The sequence below is a fragment of the Lagopus muta genome, chromosome 3 (assembly GCF_023343835.1).
Source record: "Lagopus muta isolate bLagMut1 chromosome 3, bLagMut1 primary, whole genome shotgun sequence".
Classification (NCBI taxonomy): domain Eukaryota; kingdom Metazoa; phylum Chordata; class Aves; order Galliformes; family Phasianidae; genus Lagopus; species Lagopus muta.
The window spans coordinates 34,342,405-34,365,642 of record NC_064435.1 but is presented as its reverse complement, the minus strand read 5'-3'; the positions used below and the strand labels follow the sequence as shown (position 1 = coordinate 34,365,642).

Here is a 23,238-nt window from a genome sequence, read left to right as displayed (position 1 = left end):
AAAATCTCTGCAGTACAAAAACTGGTACACTTACCTAGCATACGAATGTACAGCGCAGTCTGATCGGAGCTGTCATAGGAAATGGCTCCACGTCTCTACAAAAAAAAAGGATATTTTATTCATGTTAGAATGAAATTACTGCTCTTTCAATTTAAAAATGAAATATTAATTACACATACACATTTCTCATAGCCTTCTACTTCAAATACTGGCAGTTCCTTGCTTATTTACTTACCCATGGGTTAACTCAGTTTGTAAAGCTACAATAGTTTCAGAAGTAGAAGAACTTGAACGATACCGTTACTGTAATCCCAGGGATTACACCTATTTTCTGCAGGGCAGTATGTGAACGGCACGTTTCCTTCCTTCCACCTTCCACAGCACTTTCTGTAGGCCAAGCAAGGTACCCATTTAAGGTATTCTGAAGAAATGTCTAAAAGAGTCACCAAGCTGTCCATACACAACACACAGAGGCTTCCAACAAGGATGCAATTCTTAACCTACACAAAATTGGCTTCAGAGCTCCAGAAACAGTAAGCTGATGTGGTAACAGTTATAGTTCAGGAATCACTAAGAATGTGATGAACTGGACTTGCAATAGCTAAAAACTAGGGGAAATGTTCATGTAGTTACACAACAGCAGCATCATGTAGCCTTTAGAACTTGGCACAAGCTAGCATCAGACTCATGTCTTTCCTTAGTGTATTTCCACTGTCTTCTCCCATTTGCCAACACAGGGCCAAAATCAAAGCTATCTTGACCCTAGAGACAGAGGATTGCCTTCACAGTCACAGTTCAATTTCATCAGTTACACAAGAGGGTTTTAGGAGGTTTTGTTAGGTTGCTTTTTTTTCTTGCCCAGCACGCTTAATTACATTCTGAACAGTGCAGTCCTGGGTGTCCCAAAGGGACGTATCATATCCCTTGGAGAAGTTCAGATATAAGCCAACCTGTAGGTGAATGCAGGAACCTATTTATTCCTTCCCTAGTAAGAAAACACTACACCAGGGCCACAGGTCCAAAAACATTCAAGTCCAGAAAGTGTGAAGAAGCAAGAAAAATAGAACTTGACTGTTGAGAAGAACTACAATAAATAAAGAAACTATTGGGAAGTAAAGAAAGGCAAAACTGCTTACAAGAATCTATCTACAGTGCAAACTGAATGTACTTAAAGAAAGCCTAGAGCTTAATAACCTCTATCAGCATGATTTCTGTAACTGATGCGTTACGACTCCAAACCCAGAAAATATTAAAACAATGAAGTAACTTCTATGCTAAAAGAAGGAAGGGAAAAAAAAAAGCCACGAAACTTTGCACTTGAAATCAGAGAAGTTTTTTCCCAAAGGTAAGCTTAATATTTAATTACAGAAATGACCAAAGACCTGCCTCTAAATCGGGCCCAATTATACTAGCTATTATATAAAAACTACAAGGAAGAACTCTCTGTACAGCACTTTTATACTGTCTTAGCTTTTGTTCCATGTTTCCTTGGAAGATCATAAACAATGCAAATCATCCTTCCCTTGAAATATGTTTGTACAGCAATTCACACAGCAATGTGCCTGTCCTGACAGAGAAGTTAGCAATACAGCTCATCAGTCAGAAAACAACACTGATTTCCCACTAACGTGTTCAAATTTCTTCCTATGACCTTAGGATTTCAGCAAATCTCAGCTGGACGTATTTTCAGTAGCCTGAAGCATTTCATATCATCAATTAAGCACAATCAGTGATGGAATTCAATGCAAATCTGCAGTTTGCACTTGCCTATCACATTGATTCTTGGACGTGTCCAGTACAACCCTGTAACTAAACACAGGAGGAAGGTCAGCACAAATGGAGCTAGAAGAACCATAATTAACAGGAGCCTTCATCTCTGAGACAGAAAACAATGCAAAGAAATTGATCAAAATAGAAATAATTTTATAGCATTATTTGCTAACAAATCTAAAATAATATCTGCTGGCTAAAATAGCAGATCAAACACATGAGCACTTCTTAAGAACATAACCCACTAGCTTAAACAGGTGAGTTAATTCTGCAGGGACAGGTATTCACAGAATCTTTATGCAACCAAACCTTTTAGAATCACCTTTCAAAGTTTGGTTTCCTAATGAAAAAGAAGCATCACATTGTAAACCTCATTACTAAGACTTCAAAAGTAGTAGGATAGTTTCAACAATCTCAACTAATGTTATTACAAGGGTAGAGATCCTACTGATGTTTCATTCACTGAAATTTGTTAAATAAAATAGGTAAGAAGAAATCACTTATTAGCAGGTTCTGCTAAGGGAAAGGCACCAACGGGTGCTGGCAGACAGACCTCACACCTTTAAGCATGTGGCTGGGGAGGGACAGAGCCAGGAGAACTGTGGTATACAGTCAGACAGAAGGGAAGTTAACAGTACCCATGTTTATAGTAAACAATAACTCAAGTCCAAGGGTACTGTCAAATTATTCTATCAAAATTACTTTTTCTTTTTCCTGATCTTGCTCAATTTTGTAAATAACATGAACTCTGTAAAACTATTTCTGGAGCTCTGCCACACTTCTTTGGTCTGCCTGAAGCTTTGTATCTATTAACTAAAGAGAACACACTGAACTCCTTGACCCTCTGTGCATTTCTCAAGCAGATAAGCACCATTCCAACAGGCAGACTGAATTGCCTGTGCTGAAACTGAAGACAATCCGAATGCGTTTAGGTAGTTCTTCTCAAGCACAAGGATAGAACTTGGTCCTGTGAGAATACCTGCTGGGCTCCAAACGATTCAACATATTCATCAAATAATTAGGCCAAGTTACTCTCCACTCCTTTCCATACATGAGAACAACACGCTAACTTGGGTGGGCTGTTCTGCTTCAACAGTAAAGACATATCAAAAAGACAATTGGGAAGTTGGAGGATTATTTACAACACACATCCACTTTGAAAACTTCACCTTAAATTTGACTTTCCCATTAGAGTGTTATCTCTTTTTCCAAAGGACAACGCAGAAAAGTAGTAATTCTTCCTATCTTTTTTTCACATCTGTGTGGAAAAAGTTCAAATTCAAGTGGAAGACCACTATTCCTGCAATGATACAAAAATGCCAGAAAAATGGGTAAAGGGAATATCTATCAACAGATTTTCTTCCTGAAAGTCTTTCCACAAGTGAACAGAAAATTATTAAGAGTCATGCTACTGATGCTACACAGCATAAACATTTAATAACTTGGGAAAAGAGCACTGCTCTTTTTGGAAGAAGTTGAAGGGATAGAGCCCACCTTCACCAAGTTGTGCTGATGATACCGGAACGATCGGCTGACACATCTGAAGGCTGTGCTACCATTTAACGAGACCTGGACAGACTGGAGAGTTGGGCAGGGAGGAACCTGATGAGGTTTAACAAGAGCAAGTGTAGTTTTGCACGTGGGGAGGAATAACTGCATCCATCAGTACAGGTTAGGGGATGACCTGCTAGAAAGGATTTCTGCAGACTTAGGTGTCCTGGTGGACAACAGATTAGCCATGGGCCAGCAGGATGCCCTTGTGGCCAAGAAGGACAGTGGGATCTTGGACGTGAACAGCAGGTCAAGGGAGGTGATTCTCCCCACCTACTCTGCCCTGGTGAGGCCACAGGTAGATTACTGTGTCCAGTTCTGGGCTCCTCAACTCAAGAAAAACAGAGGTCTCCTAGAAGGCCTGGAGCATCACCCACATGAGGAAAAGCTGACACAAAAAGCTAACCTGGGTCTGTTCAGCCTGGGGAAAAGACAACTGAGAGGGGATCTGATAAATGTTTATAAATATCTAAAGGGAAATGGGAGGCAAAGGGATGAGGCCAGGCTCTTCTCAGACATGTGTTAAGGAGTAATGGTCTAAAACCTGAACACAGAACGTTCTGTACTAACATGCAGAACTTCTTTATGGTAAGAGTGATGGATCACTGGAACAGGTTGCCCAGAGAGGTTGCACAGTCTCCTTCTACGGAGATATTCAAGACCCAGCTGGACACCCACCTGTGTAACCTATTGTAGGGTACCTGCTTTAGCACGGGGGTTGAACTCAATGATCTCCTGAGGTCCCTTCCAACCTCTGTAATTCCATGATTGCTCTGTTCAAGCCAGAGAAGTTTCCAAGGATCAGTTTTATCACTGCAATTCCCTCACCCAGTGCAGAGCAAAGCACAATTATTAATGTCAGGCACTTAATGTTGGCGAATGTTCACTAGCCAGACTTCAGGCTGCCAACTGAAACAACTGCTGGTCTCGTTCCATAATGGCAAGAAGAAATTGAAAGAGCAGTAGGTTTTCAAACATCAGTATCTCCTACCCAAATGAAACAATCTATACTTTCTGATGGGGTGCACAACTTTTATTTTGCAACTCAGTTGTTTACTCAGACACTGGAAAAGAAAGCTAGAGGACGGCAACGCAGCCAGTCAGATATTTTTTACCTACTTGGCTTTTCTGCCAAAGATATTTGCCCAACAATAAAGAGAGACTGTTCTCAGCAAGAGAAATTGAGAACAAGTTCAGAGAAGTTACTGTATTATGGTAACTGCAATTTGCTGATCATGCTGTGCCTGTGTACACCCTTGGAAACAGTTTAACATTCTAAGACGGTTTTTCAACTAGAAGCACCTAGAATGACAAACTAATTAGACTGGATTTCTTTCACTATTATTGGATTTCAAAAGCAAGACTGTCATTTAATGCAATTCCTATAATGATTTTGGTAATTAAAAATTCCTGAGTGTTCCACAAGATACCACCAGAGTTTCACTCAGTAAACTACTGGAAAATGCTCCTTAAAACCAACGAAAGAGTTGTCATTAACCAAAGGCAAGCCACTGCAAGACAGTCCTACTACGATTTTGTAAATTGTTCATTGAAGTTCAAAGCAGTCATTTTAAAAGTTTATCAGACCAGAGATATGAAAATGTATTTAATTTCAGGAAGGCAATGTTAATAAGCAATCCGATTAACTTTATGCATGTATATATCAAACATTTGAATGTGGCTACTTCATATAAATATCAAACCAAGACAAACAGTAATTGACTGCTGTCTTTCCTCTCATCCTTTTCCTCTCATCCACCTTAGAAGTACAGAAACTGGAATAATATTTCCCTAAAGTTTCGTTAGTTTAAAAGCTTAAGATTTTAACAGAAAGATACAAAAAAAAAGTATCAGAAAAGAAAGCATATTCAAAAGAAGCACATGACTTACCAAAGTGAAGAAAGAAAACTTAATAAATTAAACTGGGATAACAAAAGCAAAGTGAGGTGATTGGATTAACGCACCAAAACATATTTAAAAGAAACGACCACTTAAGTGATCAAGAACATAACTATGAGTTTGTAATTGTACTATCAGCTATCTGGAAGTACTCTTAATCTCCCTTTAATAGAATCTTTGACCAAACTGAACAAGGACAAAATTCCAAATTAAGCAAAACAAACACAAACAAGCAAATAAAAACCACTATGCCAGTACAACAGATATGACATACTCAACTAGCATACCAGTTGTAAAACTTTGGAAACCAGAATCTGCCTTCATCATAAACGAACATCTATTAGTGTACTGTGATCTTTTGCTAGCAACTAAGCCTGGCCACTTTTGCCTTAAATTTGGAAATGCCTTGCTGGTAGTGACCGACGGCTCAAGGCAAGGAGATTTGACAAAGCTTGGCTTGACAAATTCTAATTCATATTTGTCAGATTCTCCTGCTGATTCTACAAAACAATTCGAGTATTAATAAAAATATCCATCTATGTAAAGATGAAGGAACTCTGATTTCTTTCCACTTCCCTCATTCTCTGCACTGATTCCAGCCCTCCTTCACAACATGAAACTTGAAACTCCTTTTGGAATTAATTTCAAGCTAGGCAGTGAGCTGTGTTGTGAAGAGTCTGATCTCCATTTCAGACACCAATTCCACCCTCACTTATTACCATCATATACATTATGTGGATACTTATTTTCCCCAGAACAATAGAGTAGAAACTCCTAAGTTTGTCGAACGCTAGCCCACATTTTTCTTAACACAAGCATCTGCAGCTGAAAGTCTACAAAGTGAGAGAAGTAGCCGGTATTTCACCTAAGCAAACAAAACTGGTATTTCCACTCCCCCAGCCCTGAAATCAACAACACAAAAAGGATATCCTGTCCAGGAAGCAAAACACTAATCTGAATTATTCTCACTATGTTTAAAATTGTTTTTCCTTATTTTCACAAACTCTTTAAAGTTCTGTAAGATTGAAGACCAGCAAACCAAACCCTGCCCTTTGGAAGGCATTTCAGATCCTTTTGCAGTTTCCTAATTGGCACTGCTGCAAACATACCCTTCCCGCTTGAAGCAAGGAAGAAGTCAAGAGCCATAAAATCATGTTTGAACACTTAAGAAATGCAATCTGAAGTTATGAATGATGTATTTCCAAAACAGATTAGAGTTTAAAAAAAAAAAAAAGAAGTAAAATAAGAACTTATGAAGTTCTTAATGAGTTGTTTTCTCCCAGGCTACTACTTATAAAACCATTTAGTCAAACCGTAACAATAAAATGACCTACCTTAGAAGTAATCCATTTGATAAGGATCAGAGTTAAACACCAGACTGATGCAATTCCCATTGCATCGCCCGAAAGCGTAATCCCCTCCCTGACCCTCACAGTGCCACAGGCTGAATGTCTCTGAGCCTGCAGGACCGCATGCAGCAGGACAGGAGGAAGCGAGGCTGCGCTGCAAACCAGCAGCTGCAGGAGCACTGTCACCTGACAGCCCAGCAACATGGAAGCACTGCCCCACGCCTCCTGCCAAGAGCTCTGGACAAGAAGGCATGACAACCAGAGGACACAGGCAACATTAAAGCCTTATAACATCCACAGGATTTAGTAAAGGAGATTAAAAACCACAATTACACTTATTATATGTATTTTAAGGCAACAAAGGTTGCTAGACTCGGGATCAGCCTATTACAAAATAGCAGTTCGCCAAGCACTGGGCTTATTTTATGAAGATCCCGTTTCCAACAGATTTCACCCCAGCTGATACTCAGAAGGCCCCCTTTGCCTCTGCCACCCAGATAACTAAAATGAACTGAACTTCAAAACGTATTTCAAGGACCCTTTTGTAGCAAGTTACTATAAATAAAGTGATGGGAAAAAAAGTTAATGCACTTAATACATGCAGTCGTTAAAAACAGTTGTGGTTCTCTGATCTCTCATGTTCACCTAATACTGAGTCATCCTTTACAGTACCTTCACAGCTATCCGTGCTCATGCCTGAACTATGAACTAATACATTTTTTCAGCTTAACATTGAAATAGATGAACTCACCCCTCATGTCCTCTCCCACTCAGCCAGGGTTTCCAAGCAAGAAGAATCATTTCCTCCAAGAGCTCCGATTGCACATCTTTTGCTTTTTCCCCTCTGCTTGCTTCTGAATACCAGTCAAACCAAAACCATAGGCATGACCATTCCATCAAAATGCACCATTTGGTACCCTGCCTGATACATACAGACCTTAAATAAAAGGTTCATATCCACCCAAAACATAATCTGTCATGGTTGTAGATTTACAAGCATTACCATCTCCAAACACTTCACCTAATTGAAGACACGCTGACGATTAGTAGTCACCAATCTGGTGTTAGCTAAAAGAATAAATAAAATCAATAAATGGCATTAGGCTCTATCTGCATTATCAGTTTGACACAACTAGAGCAGATGATAACACAGTGGCTATGGGCAACTTTACATCCATACTACATGAAGCTCAGGAAATACACGTGTATACCCTAAGGCCACATCCAGCCAAATTTCCTGAATTGGATCCTACCACAGGAGGCTAAAAGTTGTCAAAATTTAAATGCTTCACGAGGAAAAATTTCCACTGTATAACAAATACTGCATACAAGCCAGCATCTAGTTCATCCCTTACCATCAGTTCAAATGCAGAAATGCAGACAGTATTGCCTACAGTCTTCAAACAAATATCCCAATGACAATTTAAAATTAACGATACAAGACACTGTGAATCCACCTAAGCAAAAGCATATTCTACTATTCTACTACTAAGTGTTCTACTAGCACTTTTTCCTTTGCTGAGTGTATCCTTTCCTTTGCTTTCCTCTTCTCATGTAATTTTTATAAAAAAAAAAAACAAAAAACAAAAAAAACACAAACACCACACACAAGATTTCATTATCAATATAGCTGAAAGAGGGTCTCAGAACAGTTGTTACAAAGATTCCACTACAGAATTTGCCCAAGTTGTCAGTTTGGTTTCATTCTGAAATAGCTGTAATATAGGACAAGCTTCTACCACAAGCTTCTAGCTCTCGACTGATAGGCCATCATGATTTGCCAAGATCCTATTTCTTCCATATCTGGGAATCTCCAAGGCTCTTTTATCCCGAGAACTAAAGTACAGGATCACAATTTTAATTGTATGTTTGTAAGTACTCATTTGTCCCATTATTTTTAATGAATTAAGAATAACTCATTATCTTCCAAACCTCTGTAACTACTACATCTACAGATGCTTCTTTAAATGCTTTTCAGCAAAATAAAATAAATCCAGCAACACCTACAAGAAACTCACAGTTGAAATAAATGAACCCAATAAATGAATAGGGTTCATTATTCATTATTTCACAGGATTTCATTATTGGATCTGATATGATACTCCTGTCTAAATGCAGCAAGGTTTCACATATCTCCACCTCCACGTATTTTTTAATGCAGAATTTTGAAGCCTGACACAAATCACTCCTACTTTCCAGACTGACCTGATTTCACAAGCACATACTTGTAAGCTGGCCCAGAAATTAAATCTCTGTGGGGGTCTCTGCCCTTCAAAAGTCATCTTTGCAAACAAGTACAGAAGATTGACTTGTTGCACTTGGATTTCTAGCATACAGTCCTGTCTGATCCATTACTTGTTCTGGACTGGTCAAGGAACTTAACCACAAAAACATTAACAACATGTAAATAACAGCAAAGAATATACTTATCATTCATCAAGTCATCAGACATAATGCAAGGTCTAAAGTAGCCTCCATCTCTTCTTCACTTTTCTCCTCACCTCACCATCTAACATTTGTGATCTGTCTCTCTCTAGCACCCTTCAGTAAGATGGTATAAGATGGTAGTCCAAGAAAAAGCAGTCCTACAACAAAGGTCGCTACTGCTGCAGCCCAAGCTAAATACTGAATACCACACTCAAGGAAAATAGGTGGAAAATATCCCGTTATTTTTATGAACACTAAGAATAAGACTTTGAGAATTTTGTAATACACAGACAATGGCCAATTTTTATAAATGCTACTTCTGCTTATGTCTTAAAATGTGACCTAAGGTTCTTAATTTCAACTTCTTAATTAATAAATTTGCAATGCTGAAAGGAAGGCACATGATCCCAAATATTTTTATTATTAATGCCACTTATCAGCTAGTGAGCAGTAAGCAAGCACAAGAAATTAAAGTAGCAAAATTCACCCCTGTTACCACACATAAACAGCCATTAGTACCCAAGTCACTGCAATCAAACTCAAGAGGCTGGCTGATCTTAAAGCAAGGCTTACAACTCCAGAACTTGGCCTTCCAAAAGCCAACAGCAGCCATTGATCCAGAAGGTTGAATTTTCTTTACAAATGTTTTTAAGTTTCAGACATCTTCCACTACAGACTTCAGCAAGAGCAAGAGAAAGAAGAGAAAGGATCCAATCTCAGAGAATGAACAGAATCCACCAACTTCTTATTTCCTCATTCATCAGCTACCTTAACATATTATCAGGATCACTCTATGTGCACTTCAGACATTATTTCCAAAAAGGGTATCAGATATTATATATTTTGGTAGGGAAACACAAAGCTTTGCTGAAGTAAGCAGGCTGTTCAATGTTGCATTTTTTTGATGGCTGTTTTTAGTTTTTGATCTTTTTTGCTCACCATCACATTTGCACAGGTTAACAAAGATGGCCCTGAGTAACATGGAAAAATGATTTGACAAAGCTGCATGCATCTCAGTTTATCAGTGAATGCATTTTTAATTTCTAAACATCTAGAAATAAGTTATTCCTAAAATGCTTCTTCTGAAATACAAGTTAGGGTTTAAACTAAGAGCTTATTCTTTCATATCACAAACTGTGATTACTCTTTCAGTTGTTTCTCCAATGTAGTGCATTTCCATTTCTAGAAATACGAAGAATGTACTATTGGAAATTCAAAGCAGCTAAACTGGTTCATCTGTCTCTGGGCCACTTTGTATCATACAACCCTCATTCTTATAAAAACACATATTTAGCCAAGGAACATAAATGCTATAGCACGGTATTCTCATTCAATCTGGCTCCAATTTTCTGAGGCTACTTACTTCCAATTGCATTTTAAGGGACATTCAAATAAAAAAATAAAGTAGAAAAAGCAGCACTTAAGTGTAAGCAAAGAAGGGAAGAGTGTTGGAACTGATTTTCCAAACTATTCCAGCCTTCATTTCCCAAAATAAAGATGAAGATTTGCCTTTTTGAATAAGTAACCTCTATTACTAGAATAACCTGAGTTTTTGTTTGTTTTGGTGGAAGGAAAGGATTGTTTTAATGTAGCATTCATGACAGAAGATACTTCAGAAGATTCTCTGCAGAAAGAAGCGTATGTCTGAAGTCTGACTGAAGCTTCAGTGACCTCTACTTACATGATGTAGCATAAAGAACTTCAATTGCTTATAAGATTTTGTGAGTATAAATTCTTTAGCAGATTTTTCTCTTTGATTTGGGATGGTTTGGGTCAGAAGATAGATACGAAAGGGCACACAGCCACCACAACAACAACAAAAAAGCAGGTTAATGTACATTTAAATGTATGTTTAAATAATAGTTTGAAAAATATACATAGTGTGTTATTAGGTATGAAATGCTCTACCTCAGTGTATTCTCTCTCAAAAAAAATTTCCAATGGTTTAAGTAATGAAGTTCATTTACTGCAGAAATGTCAGCAAGCACTGCACATCTGTGTTAGCATTGCTCAGTCCTCATGCACAAAACTTCCACTCTGAATTCCCACTCCTGTTGAATCAAATCCTCAGCCAAGTGAAGAATCGTGCTGTGTTTCAAGATTCATTTAGGGCACTTCCCCGTTTTTTGCTTTCCCAAGCCTTGCTTCCTTCCTACAACCTTCATGAGGGCTGCACAAAGGAAGCAAGGGCTTTGTTTAAATCCACCAAACTTAGGCTTCTGCTTCTCTCCAGAGAAGAGATGATGGCAAGAAGTTCTACCGCACTTCTACAAAGTGCTCTTGAAAGGAACAACAACAAAAAAGTTAATTAAGAAGTTATTAAGATGACAGTCTACGCCTAAGCATTTTCCATGTTCTATTTGAGAAAAACATATTTTTCAACTGTCTGCAGAACTCAGGCTTATTACCTTGGACACAAACACCTTAGAACAGTTGTACTCAACTAGGGCTGGTCTACATCCGTTTGCATCTGCCTGCACCCGTTCGTGGACACTGGCATCTGCTGACTCACAAAAGGTCTATGGCACAGCAAGAAATTAGGCTGTTTTCAGAATACAAGATGAATGCTTTTGTCCATAATGTAGGTGAAGAAAAAAAAAAAAAAAACAGAACAGTTATTAAAAGACAAGTGCTGTCAGGGCCTTCAGCTTGCAACCCAGTCACTGAAGACAGACTGCGTTCTGAAGGTAAGGCATCCAAAGGCCAAGTTTTAGCTGCTCTGAGTTACTGACGTACGCTATTAAATGCATCTTCACACAGATTGAGTGCTTGCTGGGAAGCAAACAGAGTTATTTCAATTTTAACATGCTTCACGTTGTGCAAGTAACCTGGCTATGTATGTGAAAACAGATGAACAGTAACACGTGACAAAAAAGCTAACTGTTTTAGATACTGTAACAAAACTGCTACATTCTGTTTCTAAAGCACATCCTTCGAATGGTGAAAGACTGTAGTACTGCCTGTCTTACATTTAACTAGAAACCTAAATTCAAGATACTGAGGTTGTAATCTCACAGAAGGACAACATCAAAAAAATGTCAACATACCACAACACTAGAAAAGGAACATAAGGAAAGAAAAAAAAAACAAAACACAACCATAGTAGTTGCATCTTACCATAACCCTTCATAAAATATCTACAGAAGACACAAAGCATAGAAGTCTGCCATTTAAGTTGAGTACTTAAGCTGTGGAACAAGGAAGCACAGGAAGCAGTCAGGGCCCCCACAGCACATTTGTGGAGCCATGAACGCAAGGAGCAGAGCCAAGCAGTGCCACAAGTGGATGCAGAAAGCCAAGGGGGCAGAGCACTGTGAGTCACTGCACTCTGCTCTTTGACTTGCTTCCTGGCTTCTCCCTCTTTCAGAAACGAACAGACTGAATAAGAAAGCCACGTAGCATGTATGTGGATCCCAACCAAAGGGTAGTCTCCCATACCAGATAGCTGCTATGTGGATCCCAATTGGTGGGTAGGCTCCTGTAACTATGTGGGCTCACCTCCCTCAACATTATAAGCATCCCCCTGCCTTGTACTTATCATCAAGTATTTGTTTTTCCAGCAGTGCTAAAGGAAATGCTCCTAACAGCCCCCATCCATGCTTCACTTAATGGTGAGTATTACAAGTTAACAGAAAATTAAAATACTGGCATCTATTGAGACGTACCAGTTTCCATTTATCATAACCAGATGCTTATTCAAGGATTTCAGGCAACATTTTCAGATTCTATTTGTTAAAAAAAAAAAAAAAAAAAAAAAATAAGGTTCCAACAGGAAAAAAAAAAATAAATAAATAAAAATTCAGCATTTCTTTAGGCATATACACATTCAGTAAAGACCCAAAAATATGCTAAACATGTAAAAGGTAAAAAAATAAAATAAGATCAACATTTCTGGTGCCCTGTTAGCAATGATACAGAAATATAGAAACATTATGTTGTCAAAAAAGATCAAGTTTAAAGGGGGAAAGCTGAAAGTTTCAGATTAATACATTAAGGAGAGCTGGCAACAAAATATTCAGATGATTTATTTCACAGTAAAACTAGCCCAGCCTTGTTTTTGATCATTTCCATTAAAATACCAAAACGACTACCCAGGTCAAACACTGAAACTAGTTATTACTGTGTGCTGTCAAATCCACAAATCAGTACAGTATTTTAATAATATAATGGCATTACGAATGAAAAAAAATAATTAACTGAAATAGTCACCACAGAATTTATAAAGATGAAAGAGATTCAAAGCGAGATCACGCTGGCCATGCTCAAGCATTTCATTAAAAAAGCAAATCATTTAACTAAGAAGTGACAGATGCTATCTGAAATACAGAAAAAAAAAGATAAAAGTTACATTAGGCAACTACATTCAACTTCTTTCACTTCAAAAATGTAACTTTTTAAGCTTGTGAAAAAATACAGTTAGGGTGTGCTACAATTACTTATGGAGAAAATTCTTCTGGAGACTCTTCCCACTAAACACTTATTTTGGAACTTGCTGATGCACCATATCCAAAATGCTTGTAGTTTTCCATGAGTTTTCCCAAGAACTAATTAAACCTACAGCCACCCAGGCTAAGCTGACCAATTTCAACTGAACTGGTTAAGCAGACCCATTGCAGCTGAACTGGTTAAACTCAGAACAGCTCTAATGAGACTGGGTGCTGAAACCCCTAACCTTCCCCAAGCCAGGTCAACACCAGCCATTGCAACACCTCACCTCACTCTCTGGGCTACGCTGCACTACTGCCAGCTGACCACCTTTTATTGAGCTATCTGTACTTCTCTATCTTACCTACTCTCAAATTCTCCTTCTCTGACCCGTACAGGTTACAAATGTCTCATAGTAAATGCATTAAATAAAGTTCAATAATGGAATTTTCATACAATTGGCACATTTTATACGCATTTACGCATTCTTCAAGTAGTCTCTGCACTAAAATAATATTCTGTTGGTATGAGGGTGCCAACAACACATGTATCCAAAGATTTTCCATCAAAACTCTACTCTGCTTATTTCAGCATCTCACTCACTACAGAGGAACCATTGACAGAGAGCTTCTCACCAGTGCCTTGCCTTAGGTCTGCCAGTCTTAGACTGGATTGGAGGCACTGAAAAGTTTCAGCCTTTTCTTACAGAGAGGTCAGCATAAAATGCTCTCTCTTGGATACGGAGAATTTTTTTGTTTGTTTTAAAAACATCATTAAAGAAAGAGCTGACAAAGTAACAGCAGAATTACAAGCTCAGAGCTAAACTAGCCCAAAGAAGCCACATGAATGCAATCCCAGATTAACTTAAGGAGGTATGGAAACAGACACGCAAAGAAAAGTGCTCTATAATGTGCTCTATAAATATAGTAATGAAATTTTGATGCACTTCACAGCTGGTACACTGACAGGAAAAAGGCAAAAAGCTTGGATAAAGGTTTGTGGAGTACAGTTAATACATGTACAGCCTTCTCTAAAATATGATATACTTGTACAGAATTCTTATTCTACCTGGATGTACATTTTATCATATTTATAAGATTCCAAGATCACTCATTATTAAAAAATAGCAAAGATTAAATAATCTTTTTCCTGGGATTTCAATTCTGATTTTAATACTCCATTTTTGAAGGTAAAAAGATATGTTCATTGTCAGGCATCGATATGAAATGGAAGCTGAATTTAAGAATCCAGTATATAAAAGATCAGAGAGTAAGATTTAAAAGAGTATCATTCCAAAAATTCAGTTCCAGTTACAAAGGCTGTTCCAAAAGTAATGCCTCCTACTTGACTGTGTTGGCCCACAATATCAGAAGCAGATGTTGGTGATACGGCAGTAGAGGCTGAACCTTCTCACCAATATTCTGTTCCATTCTGTTGCTGTGTGACAGATGGCAGCAGAGAGAAGTGTGACAAAATGGCGCCTGACATGGAAATGCGTATGGAGCAAAGGTGTGGAACTGAATTCCTCCATACAGGAAAAATGGCACTGACATATATCAACTCTTGCTGAGTGGTGATGGAAACCAAACAGTGGATGTGAGCACAGCGTCAGTGGGTGGTGTGTTTTAGCAGTGGTAACAGCAGGTCACCTCTGCTGATACAGATTTTTAAGAGTGCAGCATACAGGCTCTTGTTCATCACTAGTGAAAATGCATAGCTGACGGTGGTGACTACACTGAAAAGAATCACATTTTGTAGCTGAGAATTTGTTGTATCAAACAGCGTTATTTTGTTTTTTATATCTGTTGTAGTTTCCATGGAAATAAATAGGAGGCATTACTTTCGGCACAACCTAGGTAGTTAATTCTGGAAAGATAGTGGAGTGGAAGGAAATAAAAGCAGTACAATTCTGACATTGTTTCCTACAGAAACAAGAATTGTAGCAGCACTAACAAGAATATTTATCTGTGAAGCTCCTTGCCACCCACTGGACACCTGTCAGTCTTGGCAGCGGCCTTTATGCGCCCATGTAGAGAAGATTTTTGCATGGCATAGCCCTCTCTTGACCAAATTAGGTTAACCTCATCTGCATTGACATCAGTGCCTATAATTTTGGAATCTCATCGACAGAAATAGCTTATCACAGGGCCCAGCATACAAATTAAGCATCTGTACAGGGCACGCTGAACTTGTGGAAGTGCTGAAAAGCTGTAGTGGAAAATCTTAGTACAGGCTTTGAAGTGACACCTAATTACGGCAACGGTTAGGTACTTCCCTATTTAACATCTTGGGTTTAGTTCACTTATAGCATTCTTTGCACAGAAACTAGTGTTAAAATCTGTCATTTTAACCAAGAACTCTGGCCAACAATTAATTAATTCAGCACGTTTGAAAGCTCCTAAAATTTCTGGTGTATAGAAATTGCTTGTAAGTTTATTGGCAGATCCCAGCTTTGGTCTTCAGACTCAGTTTCATTAGTCAATCCCATTTTGGGTGAGAAGCCATCTCATCTTGCCATGGCATTATCTCCAGTATGAAACCTGTGCTGTGTGTCACAAACTAAGACGCAATTAATTTTATAAATATTACATGACTTAAGCAGCAAGAGGAAAATGTAGTATATTGGATCACCATGATTTCCTTATGAATGTATTGCTCTAATATTATAGAAGGACTAAGGAAAGAAGCAAAATGCCAAGACAAATAAGCTACATTAAACAAAGCATTTGGAAAATGAGGGAAAAGGAGAGGAGTAACTCGCATGACTGCTGCCTAACTGCAAACTCAGAGAGAAGCATCAGCTCAGCACTGTCAGAGCTGGGAGATGCTCATCAAGAGGCGTACAGAAGTGTTTGCACTGTTCTCCCAGAGAAAGGAGGATCTGCTGTCAGTTACTGCTCTGCAGATGATGGAAGACAGGCTTTAATTATACTGAGAGTCACGTCTTTCTCACCTCCTGAGGAAATTTTAAGGCTTATGGAAATACAGATGAGCACATAGAATTAAATATCAGAAGAAGAGAACAATAGGAAACACTAAAGCCATTCTTTTCTTTAAAACAGTTCCTGAGTATGTATGTCACTGCTCCTGAAGAGAACAGGACGAGGAGCTCTGAGCCTACCCATAAAGGCTTACCTACAAAAAACAGAAAAAACCCAGCCCCTAGCTGAAGATCCCGGAGTGGTCCTTTCACACTTTTGTTGGCTTTATGCAGAGCCTTGTTTCTCATGCTGTAAATCAGTATACCACCATCACAATTACCCCCAGCATCTTCCTTCCTATTCCCTCAACAAAGCTACAAGTTTTTCCTCATGCCTCTAACAAACATTTTAAATGCGCAATCAAGTGACTCACTCTCATCCTACTGACCCCTTTTTTGCATCATATTCCATCAAATAATACTGTAGGAGAACAAGAAAGTAAAGGTACTGTGCACACACTGTGGCTGACTCACCAGCCTGGTTCATGTCCTGCTGCACCCCATGCCAGAGAACTTCTGGAAAGCCCCAGTGAAAAGCCCAGTTCCTGGCCCTTCACTCACTTCCCAAATTGTGAATTGCAAAAAAATTTCCATATCCTGAAAACTACAAATCAATTATTTTTCAACACTGAATTTTTAGTCTACTTTGAGAGAAATGAGTATTTCTAGCAAATTATTCCTATTCTTCAAGAAAATGTCAGACGTGATCTTCCAGACAAGTGAAACGTATTTTGAAAAATATCCCACGCTGAAAAGTTTTCATAGCAGTAAATTATTAGCCAACACAGTCAACTGTTTATAACCCACAGTTACGATATTGTTAATTTTATGTCTCCTCCTCCCAAAAAAGAGAATGCTGATGTAGCTTAACTCTTACAACATACATTTTTTTTTTTAAATAGACCAAGAGTAAAATTACATGCTGCTTTTCCCAGAGCCCTCAAGTCAATATAAGCACATAGGTTAGTGCTCCCATAATTAAGTCATAATTATTTATTTAAAAAGAAAAGTGAAAGGTCTGAAATGGCAATATGTGAAGACTGTTGCCAAGTGCTCACACTGTGAAGGCAGAACTATAATTTTTTCAGTGGCATCTCTAAAGCACTCATCAAAATTATCAGAGTATTTCACAAGTATTCATTTCAAAACCCCATCCCAACACAAAGGTCACAGTCCAGACCTCAAACCTTCTGTGCACCCTATTTAAGATTGTTAGGATTGTATTCCTCCAGTTTGTAAATCGTTACGTCCCTCCTAGAAGCACAACTCTTCCTATAACCTAATCCTGTTAAAATTTAAACTCCTCAATGCATCAATGTAAGGACGTTTATACAGACTGCAAAAATAATCCAAATGCATATTCCCTAAATGTAACGCTTCTTTTCAAAATTACATCAATAAGGGAAGTAAAACATTCAATCACAGGGTGTTTTTCGGTTTTTAGAAAAAAGTACTATGGAAATTTCATTAGGTCAGAACATCCCTTACCCACATGATCCACCAAAGTTGCACACTAGATTCATCTCAAAGGCCATGTCAGCTGCTCTAAAATACAGAATCACAGACTTGTAGGGGTTGGAAGGGACCTCCTGAGATCATCGAGTCCAACCCCCTGCCAAAGCAGGTTCCCTACAGCAGGTCGCACAGGTAGGCATCCAGGCAGGTCTTGAACATCTCCAGAGGAGACTCCACAACCCCCCTGGGCAGCCTGTTCCAGTGCTCCGTCACCTCACTGTAAAGAAGTTCTTGCGCATGTTTGTGCGGAACTTCCTATCCTGCAGTTTCCAGCCGTTTCCCCTTGTCCTGTCTCCACTCACCACTGAAAACAGTCTGGCCTCTCCACTCTGCCCCCCAACACCTGAGATATTTATAGACCTGGATCAGGTCCCCTCTTAGTCATCTTTTCTCAAGGCTGAACAGACCCAGTTCACTCAGCCTTTCTTCATAGGAGAGATGCTCCAGGCCCTTCACCATCTTTGTGGCCCTCCGCTGGACTCTTTCCAAGAGATCCCTGTCTTTTTTGTACTGGGGAGCCCAGAACTGGATGCAGTACTCCAGATGAGGCCTCACCAGGGCACAGTAGAAGGGGAGGATCACCTCCCTCGACCTGCTGGCCACGCTCTTTTTAATGCACCCCAGTAAGCCATTGGCCTTTTTGGCCACAAGGGCACACTGCTGGCTCATGGCCAACCTGTCGTCCACCAGGACACCCAGGTCCCTCTCTGCAGAGCTCCTCTCCAGCAGGTCACCCCCCAGCCTGTACTGGTGCATGCAATTATTCCTCCTCAGATGCAAGACTCTACACTTGCTTTTGTTGAACCTCATCCGGTTTCTTTCTGCCCAGCTCTCCAGCCTGTCCAGGTCTCGCTGAATGGCAGCACAGCCTTCAGGCGTGTCAGCCAATCCTCCCAACTTCGTATCATCAGCAAACTTGCTGAGGGTGGCCACCATCCCCTCATCAAGGTCACTGATGAAGATGTTGAACAAGACCGGACCCAGTACCGCTAGTTAGAGGTCTTCAGCCAGACTCTGCACAACCAACGACGGCCCTCTGTGCTCTGCCAGTCAGCCAGTTCTCAACCCACCTACTGTCCACTCATCTATCCCACACTTCCTCAACAAACTAAATGCATCAATCATCACATTCTAATAACACAAAACCGAAATCCACTCTCAAAATTAACAATTCAAAAATGTTTCATGAGCAATAAATGTTTAGAGATAGACTCTGCATTAATTGTATTTGGAAACAGATTCACAAATGAAAGCAATCATGCTTAAACCAGTGAGTACCAGCTGTTTACAGAAAGCAGTATCACGCAAACAAAATTAGTTGCATACAGTAATTTGTTCTTATCCCCCTTGTCCTGAGCTACTTACACTTTTCCCTAGACAACAGAGGATTTTCTGCTTCTACTATCTATAAACCCAAAAGATAAACAAAAGTCTTTAAAATTTTCAGGCTTAGAAATTGTCCAAAGTTGCTTCCTCAAGGCAGGCCAGTTCAACATCCGATGCTTCCTAAGTCCCAGCATACAGTAAGAGGAGCTGGGCGCGGACAGGGAGTTAACTGTAAAGCAATCTGCCCTTAGTGATGAGAGCAAGTTTTCAAGTGCACAGTTCGATCTGAAATGCCTTTGACCCTAAAAAATGTAACATCGAGCAAAGCTTTGAACAGGTTAGCCACAAGAGCACAGCACAGCTCTTGAGATCCCTCTAAGAACCTTTGTAATTATTACAATGAGACTAAACATCACTATAATTAAGTTTCCTTGTTTAATAAAAATAATTGGTTTAAAATGCACAGGTATAGAGCAGTTTATTTGACAAACTCAAATCATCAGGTAATGGCCTTTGTCACTGGTAGAGGAGTACTATCCTAAGTATTTCAGAATACCTTAACTGAGGCTGCTGTGCCATCTGATATGGTACATGCACACTGGGTACCACACACAGGGCTGGAGTGTGCCCAAATACATCCACGTTATTACGTCCCCCTTTTATTCCCTGCTTTTGCAAAACAGGGTTCAGTATAACACAAACCTTGGAGGAAGAGGAAGAAATACTACAAAAAAGCTCAACTCTTGTGGTTCTAGGCCCCCTCGCCACAAGCTGTCTCCCTCACCTCCATCCAGCTGCAAAACCTCTCAGCCTTCCATCACTCCTCTCCTCTAACCAAATAATACAACATACTTATTTTTTCCCCCTAGACATTTTACTATATTTGTATAAAATATATTCTGACAAGTTTACCTGATGGGCTTCTTACATCTTCCTCCATCCAATGTCTAATAGTTTGTTCTTCTGCAACACTGAAATTCTTTAGAATTGGAAGAGTAGCAATTTGTAGAGCTGACAACATTTAAAGTAAGTAAAAGGATGGAATGTAAGGAACCCAGTGGACAGCTGGACTGAAACCACCTCCACTGCACTTCAAATAACACTAAAAATGACTTGGAGCCAAGAGTTTCACTCCAAGACCTTTGTGGGTCCCTTCCAACTTAGGATACTCCGCTATTCCACAAACATCAGAACTACTTACTTTTATTTGTTCTTAATTTAGATAGAAAGATTTAGGGGGTTCAGTGAACAAATTGAGACAATTCTCAAGGAACTGCACCTTTTTTCCTCCAGTTACTAAGTTTGCTCAGGTTCACCTTTCACAAGTTTCACTGCGTGGTTTTTTTCTTGCATTAGAAGATGTACAACCAACCTATAAATTTCTGAAAAATATACACAAGCATTGCTGAAGCACCACAAAGATCCATTCAGCAGCACTGCTCAGCTTCTCTCCTCTTTTAGCTTTCATGCTGTGGAGAAACTTTTTTTTTTTTTTTTTTTTTTTTTAAATCCAGGTCACTAAACTACCCAGAAGATCTGTCAGTAAGATAGTGTATTACCCAAGCACGTGAAATGGGGAGGCTGGGGAAACCGGCCTCAGGCTTGGAGCAAGACATAAGAGCTTCTCCTGAAATGAAATGAGCAAGCTTCCTCAAGTCAGAAAAGTAAATTATTTGCAGGATCCGAAAGCAAAGGAGTGAGTTCACGAAGCTGTAAGCTTATGCAGCCCATGAACTCTAACAGCAGACGACATCCACTGGCTTTTTACTAATCCCAGCCACCACCATTAACTCACTGCAGAGAGGAGCTAAGCCCCTGACACTCATCACCACACCAGATTAATTCAGAAGAGACCCAGGCTCCACAGCTCACGCTAACAGGGAACCAAAGGAGAAAGCAGGCATGTTCTTGCTTCCCTCAACAAGCAGCAGGCAGACTATTTTTCCCCATCCTGTTTCCATTTTGGCATGGATATGCAATAGCACATCTGCTAACTTCACCAGTTTGGACAAAGTTCTTAAAATTAACCTATCCAATTTCCATACACTCATCAATCTGGGCTGCCAGAGATCTGGAAATCCTTCAGAGAGCAACTTGGTATCACGTACAGAAAATCAGCACGTTCTGGGCACTGAGCTCATTTTCTATGATAAAGTCTGTTACAAACTCAGGGAGCTTATGAATATGGGAACAGCCTACACACATGCACTAAATCTGTGCGTGTCAAAGCCTGCTACACACGTGCAGAAGGCTCCTCAGATTCCTATCCACTTTCCCCAATGAAAACCAAGGAAAATATATGCTAGATGACTCATTTCCTCAGTGTGTACATGCATCATCAGTAGGTAAGAGACTTCTTTTTTTAAACTGCAGGTGTTGTCAAATCCCATCAGATCAAATCAACATCATACCAGTAGTATCATTTGAACTGAAAAAGATCCTACTAATAAACCCTTACCATCCCTGATCTTGATGCACTCTCCTGAAAAAATTGGCACAGAGGAGGGTTGGAATCTGGCCTTCTAGTAAGAAAAACAAGGTTGTTGTGCCTATGGTCAAGATTGACAGGTGAGCTATCAAGAAGGATCCAGCACTAAAAGCATCATCAGATCAGAAGCGAAAAGTGATTAACTAGAAACACTGTATGATGTCAAACAATACACGGACTCATACCTCAAACCTTCCAAACAGCCAAGAATTTTAATACACCTAAGTGGCATATGGATTCTGTAGAATTGATATCTCCAAAACATCAACATCCTGCAACTTAATTTGTATACCCTAATAAAGGTCTCTGTAAGGTATCAGAACACCAGACAGTGGATTTGTGTGATGACTGTGGATCAAGGCTACACACTGGGCTCTGTACTGTGCTGGCAAAAGATGGCAGAGACTGCGATGGCAGTCGATGGAGCCACGATCATTAATCACAGAATCACAGGATGGCCAGGGTTGGAAGGGACCTCAAGGATCATGAATCTCCAACCCCCCTGTCACATGCAGGGCCACCAATCTCCACATTTAATGCTAAACCAGGCTGCTCAGGGCTCCATCCAACTTGGCCTTGAACATCTCCAAGGACGGGGCATCCACAACCTCTCTGGGCAATCTACACAGTAAGTTTATTGTAGAAGAAACGCAATCCTGTAGAGCAGATATATAACCAGACTAAGACATTAACAGCAAAGACCTTTCCTTCCCCTGCTGTCACTGAAAAAGCAGATACTCAAAGACTCTTAGAAACCTCTATCAAGGGATTCCTTTCAGGTACAGAAGTAACCCGTGCCAAAATGCTACAACTTAACGGCTAAGATAAAAACTTACTTTGTAAAACATACAGAAGTTGAACATCTAATACTCACCCTCCATTTCATGACATCTTAAAGACCTACAAGTTTCAGTTCCCTTTTCCCCATCAACAGGAGAACATCAGACAAAGTTAACTGTTACAGAGATACTAAGAACTCGGCCTTGATCCTTAAGAGTTACTGAAAACGTGTTCTCTTTAAATGAAAGATGAAAACAGAGGAGCTTAATAAAAATAACGAAAAAGAATTTGTCTTAACTTTAATGCCCTCCACTAGTATGAATAAAAACCAGGGAACAAAAAAGCACATGAATTCCAGGAGCTGTAACTGCGATGTTTCACCTACTGTACTTGAACGAAAAATAATTTTCATATGCAGTGACGCACAAAGCGTTTTTAATCAAATTATCTAAGTCAATACTATCAGCAAAAATATAATAAATTCAGCATACTTATATAACAATTGACTTTTAAGGAAAGATCTTAATGAGCTCATGTGAACTTAACAAGTAACAAAAATATATTCAGGTTGCAAGTGGAGTTGGTTACGTTTGTCAGTACAGATAAAACTTCTGGAACGCTGCTTTGTAAGCTTTCAATGCACAGCCCTGGCAATATCCTAGGCAACACTGAAGCAGTTATTGTTACCCATCTCATCATTTACTTGCAGAAAGAAAAGAAAAAAGCCT

The 23,238-nt window shown here is 39.4% G+C and overlaps 1 protein-coding gene across 6 annotated transcripts in view; it reads right to left on the bottom strand.

The window, feature by feature from the left end:
• Positions 1-23,238, bottom strand: part of PDE7A (phosphodiesterase 7A) — a 73,806-nt gene that overhangs the window by 35,181 nt on the left and 15,387 nt on the right. For 2 of the 6 annotated variants that reach the window (XM_048938760.1, XM_048938763.1), the window contains exon 2: positions 35-95. In XM_048938760.1, the coding sequence (XP_048794717.1) occupies positions 35-95 (61 nt within the window). Of the gene's footprint in view, positions 1-34; positions 96-298; positions 657-6,554; positions 6,690-23,238 lie in introns of those variants that run through there. The other 4 variants (XM_048938762.1, XM_048938759.1, XM_048938761.1 and 1 more) reach the window with 4 other exon arrangements.